This window comes from Carcharhinus amblyrhynchos, chromosome 10 (assembly GCF_965287045.1).
Source record: "Carcharhinus amblyrhynchos chromosome 10, sCarAmb.v2.hapA, whole genome shotgun sequence".
In the NCBI taxonomy this organism is placed as follows: domain Eukaryota; kingdom Metazoa; phylum Chordata; class Chondrichthyes; order Carcharhiniformes; family Carcharhinidae; genus Carcharhinus; species Carcharhinus amblyrhynchos.
The window spans coordinates 85402268-85422934 of record NC_137333.1 but is presented as its reverse complement, the minus strand read 5'-3'; the positions used below and the strand labels follow the sequence as shown (position 1 = coordinate 85422934).

Genomic DNA, 20667 nt, shown 5'->3' with positions numbered 1-20667 from the left:
ACCAGAACTGGACGCAGTACTCCAAGTGAGGCCTAACCAACGTTCTATACAACTGCAACATCAAACTCCTACTCTTATATTCTATACCTCTTCCTATGAAGGCTAACATACCATACGCTTTCCTCATCACATTCTGCACCTGTACCGACACCTTCAGGGACTTATGCACTTGCACCCCCAGGTCTCTCTGCGTATCTATACTCCGGATAGTTCTACCTTTTATTGTATAACTCCCCTCCACATTATTCCGGCCAAAGTGCATCACCTCGCATTTCTCCGGATTAAATTCCATTTGCCATCTATCTGCCCAATCTACCAGCCTGTCTATGTCCTGTTGCATTGCCAGGCACTGCTCCTCAGTACCCGCCAATCCAACCATCTTGGTGTCATCAGCAAATTTGCTGATCACACCACCTACCCCCTCTTCCAAGTCATTAATATATACCACAAATAGAAGAGGTCCAAGTACCGAGCCCTGCGGCACACCACTGGTGACAGGCCTCCAGTTGGAAAAGGAGCCTTCCACTACTACTCGCTGTCTCCTCCTCCCAAGCCAGTTCTCCACCCATCTACATACCTGGCCTTGTATCCCATGAGCCTTCACCTTTTCTATCAGCCTACCATGAGGGACCTTGTCAAACGCCTTACTGAAATCCATATAGACAACATCAACGGCTTGTCCTTCGTCAACCGTTTTTGTCACCTCTTCAAAAAATTCCACTAGATTCGTAAGGCATGACCTCCCTGTAACGAAGCCATGCTGCGTATCCCTGATCAGATTGCAGCGCTCCAGATGTTCATACATCCTATCCTTGAGGATCCTCTCCATTAGCTTGCCTATAACTGAAGTCAAGCTCACCGGCCTATAATTCCCTGGGTTATCCCTCTGACCCTTCTTAAACAACGGTATTACATTTGCAATGCGCCAATCCTCTGGGACCTCACCTGTGTCCAAAGAAGAGACAAAGATTTGCGTCAGAGGCCCAGCAATTTCATCCCTCACCTCCCTTAACAGCCTGGGATAGATGCCATCAGGCCCTGGAGATTTATCCGTCTTTATACTGTCTAAGAGTCCCAACACTTCTTCCCTCGTGATGACTATATCCCTCAACGGATCCTCAAACTCCTCAAGCACAGCACCAGACATCAGGCCCCTCTCCTGCGTGAATACCGACGCAAAGTATTCATTCAGGATCTCCCCCATTCCCCCAGGCTCCAAGCATAGTTCCCCTCCTCTGTCCCTGAGAGGGCCAATCTTCCCTCTAACCATCCTTTTATTTCTAACATAGGAGTAAAATGCCTTAGGATTTTCTTTAATCCTACCCGCCAAAGCCATTTCATGGCCCCTTTTTGCCTTTCTGATGCCCCTTTTAAGTTCTCTCCTACATTCTCTGTATTCTTCTAACGCTATCTCTGTCCTCAAATGCCTAGATCTAATGTACGCCTCCCTCTTCCTCCTGACCAGGTCCTCAATATCCCTAGTTACCCACGGCTCTCTAATCCTACCCTTCCCATCCTTCCTCTTGACCGGCACGTGCCTTTCCTGCAAAGATTTTAGTTTTCCCTTGAGAGACTCCCACATACCCAGCGTCGACCTGCCATCAAGCAGCTTACCCCAGTCCGTATCTTTAAGATCCTGCCTAATCCGGTTGTATCTAGCCCTCCCCCAGTTTAACACCCTCCCCTTAGGACAGGCTTCATCTTTATCCATTAATATCTTAAACCAGACAGAGTTGTGGTCACTGTTAGCCACCTGCTCTCCTACTTCAACGTCAACCACCTGCCCAGGCTCATTCCCCAGAACCAAGTCCAGTATAGCCCCCTCCCTGGTCGGGCTATCCACATACTGCTCCAGGGATCCTTCCATTACACACTGTACAAATTCCGCCCCGTCAGCACCCTCTGATCTTGGCACCTTCCAGTCTACCCCGGGGAGATTAAAATCTCCCACTACCACCACCCTATTCTTCCTGCACTTATCTAGAATGTCCCTGCTTATCCCTTCTTCCACAGCCCTCGGGCTGTTGGGCGGTCTGTAGTACACACCCAACATAGTAACATCTCCCTTCCTATTCCTCAACTCCACCCATAGCGACTCGATTCCTATATCCTCTATTCCTCCCTCCCTCTGCACTGCTATGATGCAATCCTTAACTAACAACGCCACTCCCCCACCTCTCTGCGACCCTCCCCTATCACGCCTGAAGCACTTATACCCGGGAACATTCAACTGCCAGTCCTGCCCTTCCTTTAACCAAGTCTCTGTCACCGCCACCACTTCCAACTTCCTTTCGAACATTATTGCCTTCAGTTCATCTGTTTTGCCAGTCACACTCCTAGCATTGAAACACATGCACCGAAGACACTCAGAAACAATCTGATCCTTCTTCCTACCCTCCGGGCTTACCCTATCCCCAATCCCAGTTCCGTCCACATCCCCACCCCCCCTCCATATTAGTTTAAACACTGCCGAAACACTCCAGCTAACCTTCCAGCTAAGATATTCACACCCTTCCCAGTTAACTGTACCCCATCCCTCTTATATATTTGCCCCTCTTTCATAAAGACTTCCCAATGGTCTACGAATCTAAAACCCTCTGCCCTACACCAATCCTTCAACCACGCATTGAGTTGGAGTATCTCATTATTTCTAGCCCTGCTAGCCCCAGGCACCGGCAGCAGCCCAGAGAACGCCACCCTGGAGGCCCTACATTTCAGCCTAGCCCCCAACTCCCTGAACTGCCTACGTATGTCCCCCCTGCACTTTGTTCCTACATCCTTCTCTCCTATGTGCACTATCACATCAGACTTGGTCCCTCCACCCTTCAAAATTCCCTCTACCCTTTCTGAAACATCCTGTACCCCTGCCCCAGGGAGGCAGACTACCATCCTGGATTCCCGCTTTTGCCCACAGAACCGCCTGTCAATCCCTTTGACTCTCCCATCCCCCACCACTATCTCACACCCTGCACTCTTCCCTTCCTCCGAGGTATTCTGATCTCCCTCCCTTGCCTTCTCTACCCCAGCTGTCACCCCACCCTTGATATTCCGGGATAATTCCTCTGGGGCGGTCCTAGTGCCACGACTCCTTTTCTTTTTGCTCTTCTTAACTGTGACCCATCCGTCTCTCCTCCCAGGTCCTGGTATCTGCTCAGTGTTACTATCCCTATCCATTATTTCCTCATTTTCCCTAACTAAAAACATATCCTCCAGCCTCAGTTCCAGCTGCCTCACCCGGGCCCTTAATCTCTGCACCTCTAGACATTTCCCGCATATGTGGGCTTTCGGGAGATGTGCTGTCTCCAGAAATGTCCACATATGACAACGAACACAGTGAACACGTGTAACCCTAGACCCTGCCATTATGTTTGCCCCCTATTAAGTTGTCCTATTAATTCCTGTTACCAAGCCTACTCTCGCCCAAGCCCAGTGAGCTTAAGCCCTTTTACCTCTCACTCTGCTTCCCGCCTCACTCCGCTGCCCGCTCCCGACGCTGCCCGCTATCTACCTTGGCCTTCTTTTTATACTCCCGCTCTCCCTTCCCAGCAGCCCCCGCGCCTATCCCCCGCTACGGAGCGCCAAAATAATCAAAAAACCCTCTCGAACTAGAATTAAGTCAAAATATAGTAATTACAATGCAGCACACTCACCAAAAGGCAGCCACTCGTCGAAATCACAGCTCCAGAGAACAGTGATCCTATTTAAAATCCTATTTAAAATGTTTTTTAAATGCACAAAATTTCTGACCTTCATACTTCAGATGGTCCATTGCATTTCAGATGTTTAAAGCAAGTTTCTGTGTTTCATTTGGAAATAGTATAAAGAGGTAAAAAATGGGAATTGGGACATAACAGTCCAACAATACTGCAATCTCAGTGTCTCCAGATTAATAATGAACTCTGCATGTGAATTTACTCGGGGAATAATTAACATCATTTAGACTTTCTAGCTGTCAGAGGGAGATGTACAAAATAATGCATTGTGTCGCAGTAGTTTCTGTCTTCATAAAAATCCCATGACGGTTGCTATTTAATTCAAAGATGCTCATTCACGTATGTGCAATGAGTCTCTGGGCATTTTTCTGTCCTCATTCACCTAAATGCTTCAAAGATTCAGTGGGGTCGGCAGCAAGTTCAGGCCTACGGAAAATATCACACCACAGTCTTGTATTTGTTTTAAAAAGCGTTTGCCTTTGTAATACATTAAAAGAAAAGAACCCAGTTATATCCTGTAAGTTTTCATACCCTTGGAATGAAGCCATGGAAATACAAATACCACCAATCCACTGAGAAGGAATTATCCTCTAATTTACCAGACGATTTGCAGCAATTTGACTTCGAGCCTTCAAAAGATTGCACAAAGATGTGAGTTAGGATCAGTGAAATATATTGCAGTATGCTTTAACACTTTTCGACAACAGTGGTTCCCATCATTCCCAAGACTCCCTAAGTATGCCATGAAAAATTCATGTAATTAAACTGAAACAGTGAGGATTCAGGGTAGACCATTTAGGACAGAGGTGAAGAGATATTTCTTCACCCAAAGAGTGGTGAGCCTGTGGAATCCATTACCACAGGAAATTGTTGATGCTAAAACATTGAATGTATTCAAGAGGCAGCTGGATATAGCACTTGGGGTGAATGGGGTCAAGGGTTATGGGGAGAAAACAGGATTAGGCTATTGAGTTGGACGAACAGCCATGATCTTAATGAATGGCGGAGCAGGCTCGAAGGGCCAAATGGCCTCATCTGCTCCTATCTTATATGTTTCAATGTAAAACTAACAATCATCTTCAGCTCTGTGGTTGGCACATCCCAGACCGTACCACTCTGGGGCCTCCGGAGCATGCACCGTCTGGGAAAGGTCTGTACGTTAAGCCCGTGCACATGACCAACGGGACTTGCAGCTGAAGACAAAGGCCCCATGCGTCCACACATAAAGCAGCAACTCCAAAAAGGTGCAAAAAAACTGAAGAAGTGGGGGAAGAGTTGGGGGGTGGGATGGGAATTTCCCACTCTGTCCTGTCCACCATGGGAATCGTAGCCGGTGGGAGGGCAGACCATGTAAAGGTCCGTTGACCTCAGGTGGGGTTTTCCGGTTTTGAGCTGAGTGCAGCCAGAAAATCCTGTCCAGGGAGAGGTTTAAATGAAATAGGGACAGGGAAAAGTCAAAAATGATGTTCCCAATAAAGGAAGAAGACAGAGGTGTGCCTCAAAATTACCTTATAATGTAATTATCATAACACATAAAAGGGTGGGCACCACTGCTCTACAGAACAATCTTTCTCAGTTTTTACAGTCAATATCATGGAATGCTCCCACTTGTACAGTAAAGGATAAATTTTGTGAACTTAAATTGTGTGTCTTAGTTGAGAGAAAATGTAACCGTACCAAAGCAATCTCTTAAATTAGATGGGCTTACGTAAACAGAAAAAAGGGAGGCACTTTGCAGCATTCTTCATGAGGAGAATTTGTACAACTTAATGTTTTTGCTTTCTGCGTGAAAATATTTTAAAACCATTCTTAAATGTTGGCAGGAACAGGGTGGGATGATGGCGCTGACGGAGGTCTACTGCTTAGCAAACCGAGCTCGAGGGATGGAGGTAATGACACAAAATGTGATGGCTTTCCCATGTTTGCATAGATGTAAGGCTGATCAAATCTTGTGTGTGTGTGTGTGTGTGTGTGTGTGTGTGTGTGTGTGTGTGTGTGTGTGTGTGTGTGTGTGTGTGTGTGTGAAGTGAAACAGGCTAAAACTGACACTAGCTTTCGGGTGTGCATACTTACATTCAGGACAGACCTCAGACTTCACTTCTACCATTCGAGCTGATTAAAGTGCAGTTGTGGAATTGAGAAGTGTGGCAATAGACTGTGAAGAGAGAGAGAAACAGAGTTAAAGTTTCAGGTTGATGTGTCTTTGCCAGAAATGGTGACAGGCTTTAAACAAGTACCGAGGCAAGGAAGGGCGGGGGTGGGGAGGAGTACCAAAGGGGATGATCTATAACAGGGTGGAAGCAGGTGAGCATTGAGAAATGAAAACCAATAAAGATGAACAAGGTAAGAGAGAAACCCAAACAGAGAAAATGCTGGAAAATCTCAGCAGGTCTGACAGCATCTGTGGAGAGAGAATAGAGCCAATGTTTCGAGTTTGGGTGACCCTTCGAGTTTGGGGATATGCCAAGAGCTCAGAGTTATCTATGGAAGAGAGAAACCCAAATCCCACACTCACTTGATGAAGGAGTATCGCTCCGAAAGCTTGTGATTCCAAATAAACCTGTTGGACTTTAACCTTGTGTTGTGAGACTTCTTACCAAATCCCATCAGTGAGAAGAGTGTGTAGTGGGCATTCCGGGAAGGGAAGCTGCAATGAATTAAACCCTTTACAAAAGTACAACACTGCGGATGCTGGAAATCTGAAAGCAATGAAGAAACTCTACTCATTAGGTTTTCTGTTTACGTATTTGAACTTTCTGTTCTCTGCTTGTTTGCTTTCCTCCCTTCCACCCTATCACAAACCTTCCCTTTTGGATTTCCCCCTCCTTTCACCCTTTCCCTATCTCTCTTTTTCCAGCTCTGGTGCAATGTCATCCACTGAATTCTGTTTCTTTTTCTCCAGATACTGCCTGACCTTTGTTTTATTCATTGACGAGATGTGGATATTGCTAGCTCAGCCAACAATTACTGCCCATCCTTAACTGCCCTTGACAAGGTGGTGCTGAGTTGCGTTCTTGAACCGTTGCAGTCCCTGTGAGCTAGCTACACCCACAGTTAGGGAGGGAATTCCAGGATTTTGACCCAGCGATAGAGAAGGAATGGTGACATGTTGCTAAGTCAGGATGGTATTGGGCTTGGAGGGGACATTCCAGGTGGTGGTGGTCCCAGCTATCTGCTGCCTTTGTCCTTCTAGATGGTAGTGCTCATGCGTTTGGAAGATGCTGCCTCAGGAACTTTGGGGAGTTCCTGCAGTGCATCATGTAGATGGTACACGCTGCTGCCACTGTGCATCGATGGTGGAAGGAGTGAAGGTTTGTGGATGTGGTGCCAATCAAACAGACTGCTTTGACCTAGATGCCGTCAAGTTTCTCAAGTGTTGTTGGCACTGCACCTATCCAGCCAAGTGGAGAGTATTCCGTCACACTCCTGACTTGTGCTTATGGATGGTGGACAGGCTTTGGGAAGTCAGGACATGAGTTACTCACTGCAAGGATCCTAACCTCTAATCTGCTGTTGTAGAAACTTCACTCTAATTCTTTTAAACTCTCTAACAATGCTTTAATTCATTAAGTTGATCTTTCTTTACATCGTAGCTATAACTGTAACACTACATTCCACACGCTCTCGTTTCCTTGTCTATGAACAAATGCTTTGTATAGCACACAAGAAACAATACTTTTCTGTGTATACATGTGACAATAATAAATCAAATGAAAAGTAGCCATGGTATTTATATGGCTAGTCCACTTCAGTTTCTGATCAGTGGCAACTTTTACCCCTGGGATGTTGATAGTGAGTGTTTCCCAGCTTTGTCCATTTTTATTTCAGACATCCAGCATCAGCAGTATTCTGCTTGTAGCTTTGACAAGTGACAGCCATGGAAGTGCAATATCCTGAACCTATGACTTGACGGCAGACCATTAACACACAATCTCACTTCTCTACGCAATTCTTGTTCTTGGTCAGCCAGCAGCTTGCTTGAATGGTGAAAGACATGGAGCGGAACTTTCACCATCTGGAGGAAGTCAGGGTGGGCTGCTCCTTCGTTGTATTAAATTGGAAAGCTATTTGAACTGAGTGTACGGTGTGTGAAATGAAATGGTTCAAAAATCAATGCTTTTTTTTGTTTAGCTCAGTATTTGCTACTTGGCACTTGGTCAGTGTTTAGGTTTTGCAGTCTGCCGCAGAAATAAAATGTAGTGCAAAACGTTTCTGCTTTTTTTTTTACAGCCTTTTGCTATCTGCAGTAACTCATTTACAAATAAACTTCTAATTGTCACGTTTTCATTTTGTCCCCATTAGCTTCTCTCGCCAGAAGATTTAGTGAATGCTTGCAAAATGTTTGAGGCACTGAATCTACCAATGAGGCAAGTAGGCATATATTATTTATGCATCAGTCTCTCACATAAATGTGTGTGTCATAATGTTGTCAGGAGGGTGACAGAGAATTTTATTGTATAGCAAGTTGTATGATTCTCCTAACAGACTTTACATTGGTTCAGCTCACACATATATTTTGCATATTCTGTTATACCCAGCACTAATGCAAATAGTATTATCTTGAACCCAGGACTGCATATTGAACAGAGGAATTGAATGGGAACATTTGTCTTTTAATTCATTATGAGAAAATGATTGAAACAAGTTAAGCGTTGTGCTGTAATTCATTGTGATAGCTCCACACAGCTGAAAAATGGTGACATATTTTAAATCAAGTGGTGAAGCAAAGAGGTGAGGGCAGGAACTGGGAGACAGGCCATGGGTGAGGGCCCTGCCAACCACAGTGGAAGGCAATCTTCAGTTGTGGGGATATCAGACTTGCTGGATGTGGAAGACAGCATGATCAGAACAAGTATAACAGAGAAGCTTTGCGACTGGAGCAGAGTCCTCACAGGAGGAGGAGTGAGAGGAAGTGGAGCTGGTGGGTAATACTTAGCATTTAACAAGTCTGCTCCCAGAAATGAAAATAGTGAAGTCAAGAAAAGGAAGGGGCAAAAATGGGTCATGTGACGTTGAGGGAAGGGTGGAAAGTGGGAATAGAGTTGATGCCATTTTCTTGTTCAGGGCAAGAGTAGAAGGAAGCAACAGTGACACAGTAGTCAGTGCGCAGGAAAAAGAGCTGAGGGAGGGGACCTGAGCAGTTCTGGAACAAAGAATGTCGCACATATCCCATGGTTATGATCCATGTTGGTTTCCGTAGCAGCGCCTTTTATTTGGAAGCGCTGAGGGGAATCAAAAACCAAATTGTTCAATTTAAGAACAGGCCCAGCTGAGTGAAGGTGATGGTGGCTGAGGACTGGCTGGGCCTTCATTCAAGTTTAATTGGTAGGTTTGCGGTGTAGAGGAACTGAATGCTCATGATAAACAGGAAAATCGCCATTTGACATTCAATGTCTTTGCCATTACTGAATTCCCCACTATCAGCATCCTGAGCGGGGCGGCGGGGAGGGGGTACCATTGATCTGAATCCTGGGGATGGGGGTTGGGAGGGGTAGCATTGATCAGAATCCTAGAGGTAAAAGTTGCCATTGACCAGAAACAGAACTGGACTCGCAATGTAAAAACTGTGGCTACAAGAGCAGGTCGGAGGCTGGGAATCCTGTGGCGAGTAACTCACCTCCTGACTCCGCAAATTTTGTCACCTCTGAAAAAGCAAAAGTTGGGAGTGTGATGGAATACCATCCAGGATAAAGCAGCGAGCCTGATTGGAGTCCTAATGGAATCTAATTTGAAGAAAAGCTCTGTCAACGAGGGGCGAGGCACATTTGTGCTGGGGATGTATTGGCCAAATAAATTGGTACAGCAGTAAAAGAGAAGAGGTCAGCATCACATTGGGCTCGAAATTCAATGTTTGATCTTTCCACGGTGTTTTCATTTTGCCATCTACTCGGTAGCATTTCCAAAATTGCCCCATGCATCCGAACCAAAGCAATGATGTTGCAGGTTGGAAATTTGCAGACTGTAAGGCACAGTGGTTAGCACTGCTGCCTCAAAGTGCCAGGGACCTGGGTTGGATCACTCTTTGGAGTCTGCATCTTCTCCCTGTGTCTGCGTGGGTTTTCTCCCACAGTCCAAAAAATGTGCTGGTTAGGTGTATTGGCCATGCTGCATGCTCCCTCAATATACCCGAACAGGCGCCGGAGTGTGGCGAGGGGATTTTCACAGTAACTTAATTGCAGTGTTAATGTAAGCCCACTTGTAACACTAATAAATAAACTTTAATCCTGTCCTGTCACTGAGCACTCGGCTGGTACGGCAAGCACTGACTGTGAGGTCAACGCTTACCTGAGATTCCCAATAATCTACTGAGGCAAATGAACAGCAAGAACAGAACAATGAGAAGTCACATCAACTACAGCTTTCTGCTGATGTCTGTCTGACCAATGTCTTCTACAAGAGCCCCAGATATAATAGTGGGTATTATGGTGTTGTGATCTCTACTGGATTAGAAATCTAGAAACATAAGCTAATATTCCAGAGAAAATGAGTCAAAATCCTGCCATGGCAGCTTATGAATTTGAATTCCGTTTTTAAAATCTGGCTGTAAAATCCTATCAGTAAAAATTCTCAGGCTGTTACTAAATAAAGCCTTGCCAGGTCCCACCATAACTGCTGTCTATGGTGACCCTGTAAGCTCATTTGAGGGATGTGTCATTCCCAGTGACAGCCATATCCTGAGAATGAGTAAGCAGCTAAGGAATGGTTGTTATTTGAAGCAGAGAGGAAGAAGATTAATCGGAGAACGGTAAAGTTTATTTATTAGTCAAAGTCGGCTTGTGTTAATACTGCAATTAAGTTACTGTGAACATCCCTTAGTCATCATCATACTCTGCACCTGTTCGGGTACACTGAGAGTTTAGGATGGCCAGTCCACCTAACCTGTGCATCTTTGGACTGTGGGAGGAAATTTGAGCACCCAGAGGAAACCCATACAGACACGGGGAAAGCATGCAAGCTCTGCACAGATAGTGACCGAAGCCAGGAATTGAACCCAGGTCCCTGGTCCTGTGAGGCAGCAGTGCCAACCTCACTCTCACCTTTATTGTGGTTTGAGATGCAGAAGTAGCTAACAGTCCAACGCGTTTGTGTGGAGTCTGCACATTCTCCCCATGTCTGCATGGGTTTCTTCCGGGTGCTCCGGTTTTTTCCCACAGTCCAACGATGTAAGGGTTAGGCGGATCAACCATGCAAAATTGCCCCTTAGTGTCAGGGTGACTAGCTAGGATAAAATGGGGTTATGGGGATAGGGCCTGGGCAGGATTGTGGTTGGCACAGACCCAGTGAACCAAATGGCTTCCTTCTGCATTGTAGGATTCTATGAAGCCGGTTGTCCCTCTGCCCTTCCAATGTAACAACAGGCCATCAGGAAAGCAGCTCTACATGTATTTCCAGCCTTTTGAAACAAATGGTCAGTCTTTGACGATCATTTCAAATATATAAAGATGTGTCAATATTGTATTTTGTATCCTCTCTTTTAACAAATATAGCTAACAGAGACCCTTTAAAACATTTGCAATCAAATTAACATTTTCATTGCAGCAGTATTTTAAATACAGGATTTTTTGTCCTTTTTTCAACTAAGATTTCAGCAAAATTAACATTTCTCCATCTGGGAAAAGCTACATAAAACTGTTCATGTGAAAACAGGCCAAGGAATAGAAATAAAAAATTATCAGGGATCTGGCCTTGAAACTGTTTGTATTCATGGAATATGGATGTCCAATTGGGAACTGTATTCTCCTGAGTCGAAAAGGAAGATTTATTCGAGGAATAAACACTGTTTCCTTGAAATCTGCCTGATGCTTATGGTAGTGTGAGAGAGTGACTGCCCTTGACATCAAAGCAGCATTTGACCAAGTATGGCATCCAAGAGCACTAGCAAAAACCGGAGTCAGTTGAAATTGGGGGAGAACTCTCCACTTGCTAGAGTCACGCCTAGCACAAGTGAAGATAATTGTGGCTGGTGGACATCACTGCAGGAGTTCTGCTGGATGGTGCTCTAGCCGCAACCACCTTCAACTGCTCCATCAATTAACCTCCCTCCATCATAAGGTCAGAAATTGGGATGTTCACTGATGACTGCGCAATGTTCAGCACCATTTGCAACTCCTCAGATACTGAAGCAGTTCATATCCAGATGCAGCAAGATCTGGACAACTTCCAAGCTTATGCTGCCAAGTGACAAGGAACATTAGCACTACACAATGCCCATCCCCATCTAGAGAAAATCTCATCAACTTCCCTTGAGATTCAATGTCATTGCCACTGCTGAATCCCCCACAATGTTCTGGACCTACAATTGACCAGAAATTGAACTGGATCAGCTATATAAATACATGTGGCTAATCACCACCTGCCAGGTCTTTCAAATTGCACACCATCCTGACTTGGAAATATATCGCCATTCCATCAGTGTCGCTGGGTCAAAATCCTAGGTCTCCCTCCCGTACAGCACTGTGGGTATACCTACACCACTGGCACTACTGTGCTTCAAGTAGACAGTTCTTACCACCTTCTCGAGGGCAATTAGGAATGGACAATAAATCCTGGCTTTGCCAGTGAATATAATGTCCTATGAATACATTTTTAAAAAATATTTTCAGGAAAGCAGCTCTACATGTATTTCCAGTCACAAGTTTTATAGTTGACTCGTAATGCAACAAGAATATCTAAGAATGGTAATAAATATCAATGCCACCCACGCCCTGAGAAGGAAAAAGAAATAAAAGCAAAATACTCTGAGTGCTGGAATCTGAAACAAAAACAAAAAATTGCTGGAAAATCTCAGCAGGTCTGACAGCATCTGTGGAGAGAGAATCGAGCCAATGTTTTGAGTCTAGATGACCCTTTGTCGGAGCAATTGATCAGAAAAAGAAATGAGTGTACAGTCAGGACTCAACTGTTATCTCAAGTGTTGTCTAACAATAACATATAGCAACATGAAGCCTTTTGTGGTCAAACATTCTGATAGTGAAATGCATCGTGTGGTGCATTAGACCATGGATACCACAAGCTCTGCTTCACTATCTGAACCTTCTTAAGCCAAGATAGCATTTTGGTTTCAATGCCAACATGATTGGGGTGGTGATGGTGGGTTGGTGGTGGTGTGTGTTGCAGATGGAGGAGGAGAGATGTGGTTGTTCCTGCTCCTGGTCCTGTGCAGTAACTCCAATCAGTACGTCTATTAAAAGTGACCTTCGTGGTTGAACACCAGATAAAAGCAAATTACTGTGAATGCTGAAATCTGAAACCAAAAGAAAAAACGCTGAAAAATCAGCTCTTTTCTCTCCTTATGAATGCTGCCATTCCTGCTGAGATTTTCCAGAGTTTTCTCTTCTGGTTTCACTTTGGCACTCACTCATTGTTGAGGCTCGAGCAAGAGCTACATGGAAGCCAGTCTCAGAAGAAGGGAGAATATGGTTAGGGGTTGGTAGTGAATAGTTGGAGTGATCTACTGTAAAGATGTTACACATGTTTACAGAATATTGGGAGAATACGATTATTATTTGGAAGCTTTTCTAAATGTGAAGGTTTGTTTATGTTAATGAAACAAATTTAAATTTCCCTGCAGATTGCGTATTTTTGACAGTGGAGTGATGGTGGTTCAGCTACAGTCTCACAACGAAGATGAAATGATTGCTTCAGCAGTAGAAACTGTAAGAAATTTCCCTTTTAATAATGAATAAACTAATGTTTAAACTACCCATGTTTTAATAATTGCTTGCAGGATATTCAGTTGGGGCAGTGATCTATCACAACAAAGATGTGTGGGTTGGGTTAGGTGAATTGGCTGTGCTAAATTGACCCTAGCATCAGGGGGATTAGCAAAGTAAATATGAGGTTACAGGGATAGGGCCTGGGTGGGATTGCAGTTGATGCAGACTCGATGGGCCGAATGGCCTTCTGCACTGTAGGGATTTGATGATTCCATGAACATGATGCCAGCCTTATCACATACATACTGCCATATAGGTAAGCATAGTAATGTTGCAAAAATGTGTGAGAAAGTTTTGGTGTGAATCACTGGGCGTGTAGAAATTTACTTCAGCGGCAATACACATAAAGGCATAATTGGATGGGCTGCATTTTATGCCTTCTCAATTTGATTTAATATTGTCACATGTATTGGGACACAGTGAAAAGTATTGTTTCTTGCCCGTTACGTGGACAAAACAATCCATACATAGAGATCCACGGAATGTGACGAGTGGTTTTGTTGACTGCAGTGGAACTAAATATCGGGTGCTGAGGATAACAGGCAGCCTGTCTGTTTACTGCCATCACCTGGGCTGAATTTCTACCCCAAAAGTTTATAAGAGCCCCAGAACTTTAGAGCATATTTCAACAAGTTATAACCCATCCATTCTACATATCTGTCCCTACCTAGGATGATAAACATGTGAGCTGCACTTGATCAGTTGCCCATTTAGAGGTGGTAGGAAAAACACCAAAGGTCACTTGTCATTATTTTTCCTTCCCTGGAGGAAAATGCCTGCTTTCTGGACATGGTCAAAATTAGAAGCATCTTATATGGAGACCTAACCCCACTGCACATATAACACATTTAATAAAATACCAGATATTATGTATTTAGGCTCTTTTTTTTAAAACACTGCCCAGCTAACTAGTTCCTTTTTTATTCATTCATGGGATGTGGGCGTCGTTGGCTGGGCCAGCATTTATTGCCCATCACTAATTGCTTGCCAGGTCATTTCAGAAGGCATTTTGTTTTTACAAATAAGCAATCCACACTGCTGTGGATCGGGAGTCACATGTAGGCCAGACCAGGTAAAGGATATTAGTGAACCAGATGGGTTTTTACAACAATCGACAATGGTCATCATCACTTTGAATTTCAGGTTTTATTGAATTCAGTTTTGAATTCAGTGGTGGGATTCAAATCCAGGACTGGACAACCTGTCTTGGTCCCCCCTCATGCTGACACTATAGTTAAGAAAACCCACCAATGCCTTTACTTTCTCAGAAGACCAAGGAAATTTGGCATGTCCGCTACAACTCTCACCAGCTTTTACAGATGCACAGAAAGCATTGTTTCTTGTTGTATCACAGACTGGTATGGCTCCTGTTCTGCCCAAGATCACAAAAGGTTGTGAATGAAGCCTAATCCATCACGCAAACCAGCCTCCCATCCATTGACTCTGTCTATACTACCCGCTGCCTCAGGAAAGCAGCCAGCATAATTAAGAATCCCATGCATCCTGAACATGCTCTCTTCCACCTTCTTTCGTCAGGAAAAAGATACAAAAGTCTGAGGTCACGTACCAACTGACTCAAGAACGACTTCTTCCCTGCTGCCGTCAGACTTTTGAATGGACCTACCTTGCATAAAGTTGATCTTTCTCTACACCTTAGCTATAACTGTAACACTAGTTTCTGCGCTCTTTCCTTCTATATGAATGGTGTGCTCTGTCTGTATAGCGCGCAAAAAGCAATACTTTTCACTGTATGCTAATACAGACAATAAGAAATCCAATCAAATCAAGGATTACTGGTACAGTGACAATACCATTATGCCACATCCCACCCTCCCGTTTGTCTAACAAACACAAAGGATATTTTTCCTTTTTTTTTGCATACAGGTATCAGAGAGAGGTTTCATTAGTTCTGAAGAGTATGCTAAGCTGGTGGGCATTTCTGTACTCCTGGCCAAAGAAAGGTAAATCATTGTTTCAAAATTACACATCTGAGCATTTCACCAAACGTTATTACATGTTTACCTTTTTGTTTCTCTCACCCAGGCTGCTGCTAGCAGAGAAAGTTGGCCACCTGTGCCGTGATGACTCAGTTGAAAGTCTGCGATTTTACCCAAATTTGTTTCTGACACGAGACTGAAGATTTAGCTGCGTCTTAGTTAGTATTTTCCTCGCAGGCGTTTGAGCTGGGGCACAGGTTGTATCGCAGAAATACTGGACAGCCATCAAGCTCAAGATGTTGGGCACTTTGGACGTCAAGACGCCTGCATCATAGAAGAGTTCAGCCATTGATAACTAAATGACGGTCTGGACTCTAGTTTAAATGTGTGTTAATGGATAACCAAGCGATCTGGTCCTAGCTCTGCTTTTACTTGGCGTTGAATCAGATTTTTTTGGTGGCGTTATGCAGCTGGGATTCAATCCTGATGAAGTCAACCTCATAAAGTCAAGTTAAAATCCTTTGATAAGACTTCCACAAGTTTGAATTCTTGGCTTCCTATGTACTGTATGAAGATTAATTTCAATTATATTGCTATAATAATGGAGACCTTTATTTCAAGTTTCAACAGTAACCCCAAGTTTTTTCCATTTGATATATGAAAATTAAATTCTGTCAACATTTTTAAGTTCTCAACCATCATCAAAGCACTACTTTGCCTTTACTGTTTTTGCATTCTTTCGAGTTAGCATTCTGTGTTTTTTTTTACCTTATTTAATTCTGACTTGCTCAGTGAATAGTTTTCTCTGATCATCCAATGTTTGTTACACTGCCTTTTATTTTGATGTATTCCCCTTTTTGTTGTATTTTCTATTGCCACTGCTTTCATTTGTTTTTTTTGCATTGTAGAGCAAGTATAAAGAGAAGGCCAGGAAGTAATCAGAAAACAATCCTTCGAGGTGGCAGAATCTATTGGAATGTATGAGAGATTCAGACTCAAGGAAGGGGAGGATGCAGATGGAGAAAGAAAAGGAAATGATGTGTTTAAATCAAACCAAAGCACTGGGGATAGAGATGGGACACAAGCAGACAGGGGACAGGTATCGAGTGAAAGAGCAAGGGATCTGTTGAAAATCTTGCATCATTATAATTGTTCAGCATTTACTCAGTAAATTAAATTCCGTTGAGTCGTTACTTTGCAGTGTCTGGGTTAAGGTTTCAAACTGGCAGATTATGGATTTTGGATGATGGAATGGACACGGGAACAAAATGTTTTTAGAAATAGGTCATTTACTATCTTTATTTCATTGATCCTCTTGTAGCTCCAATCTGTTACCTGTTTGCCAACTGATTTGCAAGTATTAGCTTTACTTGATTAGGATCTTTTGAATCTGGGATTGTTCCTGCCATATACAGATGATCAGGAGAAAGTTCAGAAAGAGATGGGCCGGGAGTTCTTAATCCGTGAATGTCAGACGTGTGGATGAGGTGAATCAGGTTGGAGTTTGGCCAAATCAGTCGGTGACTTGAATCAAATGGACAATATAATGAGAGAAGGAATTTTATGCCATTTGTGATACAGAAGGGCAGACCTGTTTAATTTGCATCCGCTTGCACACAAACACCTCCCTACACCTTCCAAATTGGATCTCAAAGCGCAGGAAACTCAGCCTCTGACTCCGTCTTGCAATGTTTCAATTCTGAAGATCTGAAAGATTGAAAAGGGTTGTTTTCAGCATTCATTTGTATGTCAGAACACCAAGATTTGATCGCCTTAGCAACTCTGACGTGGTTGGTCCACCCTTCTTGCAAGAAGCAATTTTACAAATCTGTGCTGTGGGCAGGGAATCACGTGTGCTCGCAGGGCATTGTGGAAATTTGGGAGTACACTGCCCAAGATTTTTCAAACAAATGGCCAGTGGGTAATGCCAGCTGAAAGTTCTGTCACAGGCTTCTATCAGACAACATCCCCATACCGCAGTGTGAACTCGTACATTTGAACCTGTTGTGTCAAATCTGTTCTCTTACACTCCCATTTTATTGTGATGTATTGTGTTTATTCTGGGAAAAGAAATGGTACATGCTGCAGCCACCAACAATTTGGGTGCATTAAATTCAGTGATAAATGTTTATTAGGGATACAAGCTGCTATGGGGTGGGGTGGGGTGGGGGGGAGGGAAATGTCTACAGTTAACAGTATGTATGTGTTTTGAAATAGTTGTACAACTTTTCTTGGGTGGGGATGGAGTGGGAGAGAGGAGAGGAAGATGTTTTGATCCATTAATAAAAAGTTGTATTTACCTCCATTTTTATTTCCATTGTATTTTTTTATCTTCCGAAGATTCTCGACTGAAGCATTTAAGATCAGAGTTCAGTCCACCAGAAAATTACACCAATAATCAAATAAAAAAACTACATAATTTGCCCACTCCAGAACTTTACAGACACAAAACATATTTCTCTCTCCACAGATTTTGCAGATCTGCTGAGTTTATCCAACATTTTCTGTTTTTATTCCTCACTGTCTATGTTCAATTAATCAGTCACCTGAACAGAATTGATCGAAGGGATATAAAGGATGGACAGATTGTATGTAGAGAAATGAAAACAAAAATTGGAAAGATGTTTAAAAAAAATCTAGTAAAAGGAAGGCTGATTAAAGTGACAAAAGCAGGAGATTTTTTAGTTACGGCATCATTATTGGCACAGGCTCAATGGGCCGAAGGGCCTGTCCTGATGCTATACTTTTCTTTGTTCTTTGGCTGGGATACTTGAACTGGTATACACAATGAAATCTTGATTTCTACAAAGTGAAAGTGATACGAGAAGTATACAAAAAGAAACGTTGGAACAAAATGATATGACTGTGAATACAGTATGAGTACTGGAAAAGCTAGTGGGATACGAAGTGGAAAAAACTTCAAACATCTGGGAATGCTGAGGGAAGTCAGAAAGGACATAAAAGAGGTTCCGATCACCATCTTTTTCTCATGTTCTTGGATTTGGAAGGTGTGGCAGTTCAAGAATGAGAAGGGGGAAATTAAGTAGACCAATCAAGCTGACATCAGTAATGAGTAAACCTGATAATGTTTAAAGAATATAGTCGAGAGCAACTGTTTACTCTCCTGGTGAAGAATTTAGTGCTCGCTTTAAAGTTATACACTATCCCTATTTTTACTGAAAGCAGCCTATATAAATATGCAATGGTGTAATTACACCCTGCTATATATGACAGCGCTGCAGTAACTATACAGGAAGAGGGATAAATCGTTTAACTCTGAGTCTGCTCTGCCATTTAACCAGATCATGATGGATCTACAACCAATTGCAGTTTGTGGAAGAGTCCCAGTTTCTCCCAATGTTTTTGTGTGGAGATATATTTCCTAATTTAGAGGGATTATGGGCCAAATGCAAGCAAATGGGGTTAGCTTAGATGGGCATTTTGGTTGGTATGGACTAGTTGGGCTGAAGGGCCTGTCCACGTGCCATAGATTCTATGATTCTATCCACCATTCAAAGACTACAATCCTACCTCCTCAAAGTCTATGCATCTTCGGTGGGGGCAATGTCCCATTATTCTCTGAAAGTATTCCAACAGCCAAGAGTCCTAAGATGAAGCACCATTTTGGTTGCTATCCTCTAAATGTTTGCTACATTATTGATATTCCCCACCTTGTGAGGGGATTCAAACAGGGCACTGCATTCTAGATCCAGGTAAGCGTCATACTTTTCTAGTTTGGTATACACCTTATATCAAATATGGATGAATCTCCCTCCATCATCGTCTATTAATCAGATGGTAGAATCAATAAAGTGCAGAAAAAAAGAAACTATTTGGCCAATTGAACTGCGCGGACACCAATCCCTCCCAGACTCTATCCCCATAACTCCACGTATTTCCCCTGCTAATTTACCCTAACATTAAAGGGGCAATTTAGCATGGCCAATCCACCTAACCTGCACACCTTTGGAGCATGCAGGAACACCCAGAGGAAACACATGCAGATATGGGGAGAACGTGCAAACTCCACACAGGCAATCACCTGAGGCCAGAATTGAACCTAGGTCCCTAGCACTGTGAAGCAGCAGTGCTAACCACTGTGCCAATGGTCTCAGTGCTACCTGACTCCTTCAGGTTATTGTAATACAATCACACTTTGTGCATTATATATTAAAAAAAAGTACCAGAATGCTTCCAGAGGTATGAGAATTGGGTATAGTGTGTTCCTATATATTACCAGAAAATATTGTGTTTAATGTCAGGATGGTCATTGACGTGTCCTCAAATCAAATACATGGTGCCATGTTACAACAGATGAATTTGATTTTTTTATTACTTGTATGCAGATCAGCATCTTCTCATACTCACTCAGAGAATATCATAGAATCCCTACAGTGTAGAAGGAGGCCATTTGGCCCATCAAGTCTGCACTGACCACAATCACATCCAAGCACAACCTGTAACCCCACCAATTTACCCTGCTAATTCCCTGGCACTAGGGGTCAATTTAGCATAATCAATCCACCTAACCTGCACATCTTTGGACCGTGGGAGGAAACCGGAGCACCTGGATAAAACCCATGCAGACACAGGGAGAATGTGCAAGCTCTGCACAGACAAGGACCCAAGGCCGGAATTGAACCTGGGTCCCTGACGCTGTGAGGCAGCAGTAGCCTCTGTGCCACCATGCCACTGCACTGTTTGCAGTCTTATGACTCTGGTTGGAAGATGTGAAAGTTCCAGTTCCACGCCAAGGACTTTAGCTCAAAATCTAGGCTGACACTCTGGTACAGTCATGATGTGGATGTGCCGGTGTTGGACTGGGGTAAACACAGTAAAAAGTCTGACAACACCAGGTTTTAGTCCGATTTGGACAAGATATTCCAGTACTGCGCTCTCCTCTCCCTCATGTAAACATTAAAGATCCAACTATATTATTTTGACACGGAACATGGGAATTCCCACCAGTTTTATGACATACTTATCTCAACAACATTACTTGTAATAGATTATCTGGTCATTAGCTCATTGATTTTTGTGGAGTCTTGCTGGGTGCAAATTGGTTGTTGTGTTTCCTACATTAGATCAGTCACCACAGTTCAAAAAGTACTTTGTTGACAAGAAGGCAATTTGTGATATCCTGAGGCTGTGAAATTGAATGTCTTTGGCATTGTCACTTAAATTTGAATTTGAAAAGGTGATTTTTTTTAATATAAAAAAGACATAAATCGGAAACTTCATTTAGTCTACTTCCATTTCACTGTATGACGCAAAGGCATTTGGACTTTGAATCCCATTGCA

General features: G+C 43.3%; 1 protein-coding gene across 1 annotated transcript in view; it reads left to right on the top strand.

Annotated features, from left to right (window-relative positions):
- vps36 (vacuolar protein sorting 36 homolog) overlaps positions 1-17518 on the top strand; it is a 57114-nt gene extending 39596 nt beyond the window's left edge. Inside the window, exons 10-14 of the mRNA XM_080197512.1 lie at positions 5537-5602; positions 8016-8080; positions 13285-13369; positions 15314-15390; positions 15473-17518. Coding sequence (XP_080053638.1) covers positions 5537-5602; positions 8016-8080; positions 13285-13369; positions 15314-15390; positions 15473-15566 — 387 coding nt within the window. The 3' untranslated portion in view covers positions 15567-17518. The remainder of the gene's footprint in view (positions 1-5536; positions 5603-8015; positions 8081-13284; positions 13370-15313; positions 15391-15472) is intronic.
- Positions 17519-20667: the final 3149 nt, after the last annotated feature.